Genomic DNA, 6604 nt, shown 5'->3' on the forward strand with positions numbered 1-6604 from the left:
ATGCATCGAACAATTGACAGTATTGACAGTATCAAGAAACTATATTACCCAATTCTTGCTGTCATTGGTGTTCCTGGTAAGTGACTATAACCATTGAAGTTGTGTAAATCTGTGTGTGAGCTGGTCTCTGGTTTTACTCTGTTACTGATAATGTTAAATGCTGATCTAGTGGTCACCGTGAGAATAGACACCCGATCGGTGATATCATTTCCTTACATCAAATATCCTGAATTATCTCTGCAGTTTTATTCCATTGTCTCAGCTGATAATAAACCTCTGTTTGTAACTGACAGGCTCTCTGAATTATCAAGTTATTGTATTTAGTGGAATATCGTGTAATGCTGAATTAGACCTCAGTGAAGGCAACTCTCTGAGTGAAGGTATTAGTGGGAGCATCAGTCAGTGTAAAATCAAAATGAGTGTGTGTCACTAACCAGAGTGGAACACCTGACCCCAGTGACCATGTATTACTGGGAGTATCTGTCACTGTGGAATTGTACTGAGCACAATTGTACAACCCTGTTCTATTTTGAAATCATTGTTTCAGGTATCTGATCTCTCCATTCCATGAACCTGCCTCTGTGTTTTAACATTTTAATCGATTGCAAAGTGTTTTTTCGCTGATGTTTGGTAATAATTGTATAAAGTGAAATGTATTGATATTGCTGTCTCCTATTGAACTGCTCCAACAGAAACAGATGTTAACTACTTACTGACAGTTAAACAGCAGGACAGCACTGTTAATCCTCTTTATAATGATGTTTCTTACTCTGAGTATAGTACTGTCAAAAGTTTAGTTATTTTAATGATGATTAATTCCCTTCACCCAGCATGGTCCTGAGAATCTGTGGGTCATGAGTGTTGAATTGTATTACTATTCCACAGGATGAATATTGGGCTGTGTTTATTGAATCGTCCACTTCTGTAACTGATTATAGTTTGACGGATCAGTTCTTATCTATGATCCAGAGACTTGACACATGTAACCGGTACCAATCTCTGCCCTGAGCTCAGTGAGGTTTGTCCCTGTGAGAAGAGACACTTATAATTGAAGAACAGACATATCGGGTTTTCATAATACAGAGATCAGACCAAGGGCAGTAAATAATAACATTAGTAAACTGTTAATGATGAAATAAATAGTACACTTCTCTCAGTTCTGGTATCATTTTGGTTAAAATATTTGCACCTTCTCCAGTGCATCAATATCCTATTAGTAATCTGGAGACCAGAACTGTACACAGTGCGCTAAGTGTTGTATAACCAAGGTTCGATATTAGTTTAATATCAGCTCTTTGATTTTTCAATTCCATTCCTCTAGAAATGAACTCCAGTGCTTTGTTTGTATTTTTATGGCCCTGTTAACCTGTGTTGCTCCTTTAAATGATTTGTAAATCTGTCCCCCTGAACCCCTTTTCCCCTCGAGTCCATTCTGATGCTTATTTTCCAAGGTATATCAGGGGATCTTATTCTTCCAACCAAAATTCAGCAGCTCACACTTCGCTCGACTGAAATTCATTTTCCATTTAAATGTTCACTGTGCAAGTTTATTTATTATTAATTATGTCTTCAGGTATTTTGTTATTCTGTATTAAATGTCCTCTCAACCCAGATTTGTTTGCAAATCTTCAAATTGTGCTTCTGCTTCCTGAGTTCGTATTGATTATATAAATAAGGAATGACCATGTACCCAGCGTTGATCCTTGTGGAACACCACTTCCCACCTTCCACCACTACTCTGTGTTTTCTGTTTCTGTAGCCAGCTTTCTCTCCATTCTGATGAAGGGTCACTGACCTGAAAGGTTAACTCTGCTTCTTTCTCCACAGATGCTGCGAGACCTGCTGAGAATTTCCAGCATTTCTTGTTTTTATTTCAGATTTCCAGTATCTGCAGTATTTTGCTTTTATATCGCTGTCCATTCTGCTGCTTATCCCAAATTCCACTTGCTCTGAGATTAGTCATGAGTCTGCTGTGTGGTCCCTTATCGAAGACCTTTAGAAAATCAATGTATATTATATCATCTGTATTAGTCTTATCCACTCTTTCTGATATTACTCAAAGAATTCAATAAGGTTGGTCAAGTATGACCTTCCTTTTGGAATCTATGCTGACTACTCTTCATGATATTATGTGTTTCTAGATTTTTTTAAATCCCATCTTTGAATCAGGATCCTATTATCTTTCCTATTACTGACGTTATGTTAAATGGTCTCTAGTTCCTTGGAATCATTCTATCTTCTGCTTTAATACAAGAATCACATTAGCTGTCCATCAGTTCTCTGGCACTATTCAATATTCTGATGATTATTAATGAACAGATAATCGTGCCTCTGCTATCTCCAGCTTACTTTTTAAGTATGTGTGGATGTAATACATCTGAACCAGAGAGTTTGTTCTCTCTCTGATTACTTAATCAAATATCTCCCCACTTTCTACCTTCAATGTCTTGAAGTTTTTTATTGAATTTATTCAATATTATTTGACAGTTTAGTTCCTCCCCTCAGAGATCTCATTCCCTTCTTCAGGCTCTGAATCCTCATCGACTGGGTCATTCTGACGCTGACTGTCCCACAACACACGAGACTTCCTTCCTTCTGAGCTCGGAGCTATGCTGCAGAATTCCATTTACATTTCTGTCCATGTCAGTCTGCCCCTCTCTGCTCCAATGTCCAGTAAATCTGAGCTCTCCTTAAACTCACAGTGGATGGGATCTTGCCTGACAGACACCATGAGGTCGTTTCCTGGCCAGTTTCCCTCCACAATCTCCTGCTGGGACATTCCGAGGGCCCGATGCGGAATTGATTCATTTTGTTTAATTCACTCACCATTCCCACCAGAACTCCTCTCTTCCCTACCGGCTCTGGTCTGGGAATGAAAACGCTCGCAGGTTCCTGATTCCTGTGCAGGGATCCTGTTGTAAAGTAGAGGTGTGTGGACCTCGGGTATAAACATTGGGATATTCCACAATCTAATGTTGTCACTATGGGGGCTGTATGGGTCCTAGCTATGCTGCCTTTGTGTAGGATACGTGGACCATTCTTTGTTCCAATCCTACTCAGGTCCTTTCCTTCACATATTTTTCTGATACTTTGATGACTGTGCTGGTGTCATTTCATTCTTTTGCCTTGAACTGGAAAATTACATCAACTTTACTTCGAATTTCCACTCCTCCCTCGTCTTCACATGATCTGTCTCTGAGACTTCCCTTCCCTGACTACCTCCATGTCAGGGGATTGGCTGTCCTTGATTATACTTCCTCCCACCCGGCTTCCTGGAAAGACTCTGTTCCATTCTCCCAGTTTCTCCACCTCCGTTCCATCTGTTCTGATGATGCTACCTTCCACAACAGTGCTTCTGAAATGTCTTCATCTTTCGGGTGCTGTGGTCATCGCTGGCTATGCCAACATTGATTGCCCATCCTAATTGTTCTTGAGAAGGTGGTGTTGAGCTTCCTTCTTGAACAGCTGCAGGGGTAGGATACGTGGACTTGTGGTACACCTACAGTGCTGTTAGGAAGGGAGTTCCAGGATTTTGAATCAGTGACAGTGAGGGAGAGGCGATATAGTTCCATGTCAGGATGGTGTGTGACTTGGAGGGGAAATTGCGGGTGGTGGTGTTCCCATGTGTCTGCTGCCCTTGTCCTTCTAGGTGGTAGAAGTCACAGGTTTGGAAGTTGCTGTCTAAGAAGACTTGGTGTGTTGCCTCCCAGACTCAACACGAAGATTAAAAACTTCAGATTATAACATTTGCTCACACTTTCTCGGACGGCCTGTGCTGGTAATGGAGGATGGCTACACCAGAGTCACTGGGAGTGGAGGAGGTGTGGGTTGGTACTTGGGGTGGGGACCCCCTATTGGTACACAGCTGGAAGGCTGGTCCACACCCCTGGGGTCTACCCACCATTCTCCATCACTTTTCCAGGCCACTGGAGCCTTCTCCTCTTTGACAGATTTTCCATGCTCCCCTCTCCCTCTGTTATTCTGCTGTAACCATTTACACCTCCCATGGACCCTTCCTCTGTTTCTTTATTTGTCCCATTCACCTTGCACCATCATTCCTTTTATCATTGAATCACTCCTGCCCTCCACCGGATTACAGACCTTCCCTTTTGTTCTTTCCTCCCCCTATATCCCACTTTTCACTGACTACATGATTGTTTTAAAACTGTTAATCTCTAATATCTTCCAGTTCTGATGAAAGCCTATCAGCCTGAAACATTAACTCTGTTTCTCTCTCCACAGATGTTGCCTGACCTGCTGAGTGTTTTCAACATTCTCCTATTTTTATCAGATTTACAGCAGTTTCAGTATTTTGTTTTTACTCCAATGTTTATTCCTGGATATTAACAGGGGTGAGTGACAGAGGTGGGGAGCGGAGTTTCAGAGTTTTAACTCCACAGACTGCCTCTTTTATCCTTGACAGGTTCCCCGCCCTGAAGTCAGCCTGATTGACAGGCTTGGCTTCAGTCGGGCAGGGCGGACTCTGGAGCAGGCCTCAGGACCAGGGCGATCCAAATGCTGACCCCGGTGTTTTGGGGGAGATGCTTGATATCGGGGAGGTGTCCAATCACCATCTCCAGAGGAGGAGAGAGTGGTGACATCTCTGATCACTGGTCTGTCGATCTCCAACCCAGGGGAGGGGTTTCCTGTCCTGCAGCATGGTCAGAGTCTGGTTATGGGGAGGGGACCGGGGAAGTTTCTGATCCAAAACACGAGAGGGGGACCTGATTGTTATAGGTTCCAACCTGGGAGGGTGGTCCAGTCCCAGGAGGGGGTTGAGATTTAAAATTTTTAACCACTGACCTGCCCCCAACCCCCTATAGAGTCATCGAATGAAAGAGCACAGAAACAGACCCTTCCGCAAACTGTGACCACACTGGCCATCAAGCCTATCTATTCTAATCCCATTTTCCAGCCCTTGGTCCTTAACCTTGTTTGCTTTGGCATTGCAAGTGCTCATCTAAATACTTCTTAAATGCTGTCAGGGTTCCTGCCTCTACCACCCTTTCAGGCAGTGTATTTTTGGTGCTAAAATCCTGCCCTTACTGTCTGGGTCAGACACGGAGAATGTTTAATCAGTAATTTCCAGTCTCTTTTCCCTTCTCTCTCTTACAGTTAATTTACTGGCGATTGTGATCCTGTCTCGGGGAAAGTGCGGCCTCTCCACCTGCACCACTCGCTACCTGGTGGCCATGGCAATGGCGGATCTACTGGTCATTGTCACTGAGGTCATATTGTGGCAGATTCGTTCTTATTATTTCCCAGTGTCCTTTCTGGACATCACCCCTGTGTGTTGTGTACAGGCTGTCCTGCTCCATGCAGCCGGAGATTGTTCTGTCTGGTTCACTGTCACTTTCACCTTTGATCGATTTGTGGCTATTTGTTGCCAGAAGCTGAAAACAAAATATTGCACCAAGAAAACTGCGGCTGTGGTTCTCGCAACAACCAGCATTCTGCTCTGTTCAAAAAACATCCCCTTCTACTTTGTATATGAATCTGGAGAGATAATCGACAATGTACCATGGGGCTGTTATACAAAGCCAAGCTATTTTACTGATCCTGGATGGGTGGGATTTGACTGGTTTAAGACAGTTTTAACCCCATTGCTCCCATTCGCTTTAATTCTGTTGCTGAACGCTCTGACAGTCAGACACATTTTAGTGGCCAGTCGAGTCCGTAAGGGACTGAGGGGTCAGAGCAAGGGAGAGAATCACAGTGACCCAGAGATGGAGAGCAGAAGGAAGTCTGTGATTTTACTCTTCACCATATCCGGCAACTTCATACTTCTGTGGTTGGTGTATGTTATAGAATTCTTATATTATAACATTACAGGAACAGAACCCAGTGTTTACACAGATTCTGAATATATATTTCAACAAGTCGGATATATGCTGCTGACATTAAGTTGCTGCACGAACACATTTATTTATGTGGTGACTCAGTCCAAGTTCAGAGAGCAGGTCAAGATCGCGGTGAAATATCCGGTTACATCAATTATTCAATTAATGAATAAACAAAACAACTGAAAGCAGCCCAGAGGCGGGTCCCAGTGTTTCCAGTCCATTCTCCTCTCTCCATGTGTCCCGTTCCAACCAGAATTCTGAGCACGCTCAGTCTCAGTGTTGTCTCCATTTTACTTCTCCGGTTTCTTCTGATTTCTATATTAGGACAAAACAGACAAAGCAACACTGCTCTGTGAGAGGCTTTTCCTCCACAGGCCTGGCTTTCGTTATTTACATATATTTGCAGTTTGTTCTGCGTTATCGAGTGCCTCTGGTTAAAACCTCTCCAGCCAGAGCCTCATGCAGCTCGAGGTTGGTGAGTAAGGAGGCATCCACGGCACCCTAGGTCGTCGTATCCGACTGCTTCTCCTCACCGCCCTGTCCTCCGGGTCATCATCATCGTCCCACACCATGGGAGGAAGACCTGCATCCACCAGGATCATTATCATGCCCTGGTTTCTCTTTGCCTTTGTTTTCCCCTCCTCAGGATTAAACAACTTGCACTGGTTGATGTGATACCATTTTGTATGTTTCGGGAATCTCACTGCATATCCCATGGGGCTTGTCTTATCTACGATGTTATAAGGCCCCATGTACAGTGG

At 43.5% G+C, this 6604-nt stretch overlaps 1 protein-coding gene across 1 annotated transcript; it reads left to right on the forward strand.

The window, feature by feature from the left end:
* Window positions 1-6026, forward strand: LOC137346002 (probable G-protein coupled receptor 139). The gene is made up of 2 exons (XM_068009304.1): window positions 1-76; window positions 5116-6026. Exons 1-2 carry the CDS (start codon window positions 1-3, stop codon window positions 6024-6026), a joined length of 987 nt encoding a protein of 328 aa, XP_067865405.1.
* Window positions 6027-6604: the final 578 nt, after the last annotated feature.

This window comes from Heterodontus francisci, chromosome 29 (genome assembly GCF_036365525.1).
Source record: "Heterodontus francisci isolate sHetFra1 chromosome 29, sHetFra1.hap1, whole genome shotgun sequence".
NCBI lineage: Eukaryota > Metazoa > Chordata > Chondrichthyes > Heterodontiformes > Heterodontidae > Heterodontus > Heterodontus francisci.

Bases quoted from the DNA above. Each gene is read 5' to 3' on its own strand.
- LOC137346002 (XM_068009304.1), top strand. From the start codon at position 1: ATGCATCGAACAATTGACAGTATTGACAGTATCAAGAAACTATATTAC. The intron at 77-5,115 runs GTAAGTGACTAT...TCTCTCTTACAG, and splicing joins TGCTGTCATTGGTGTTCCTG to TTAATTTACTGGCGATTGTG.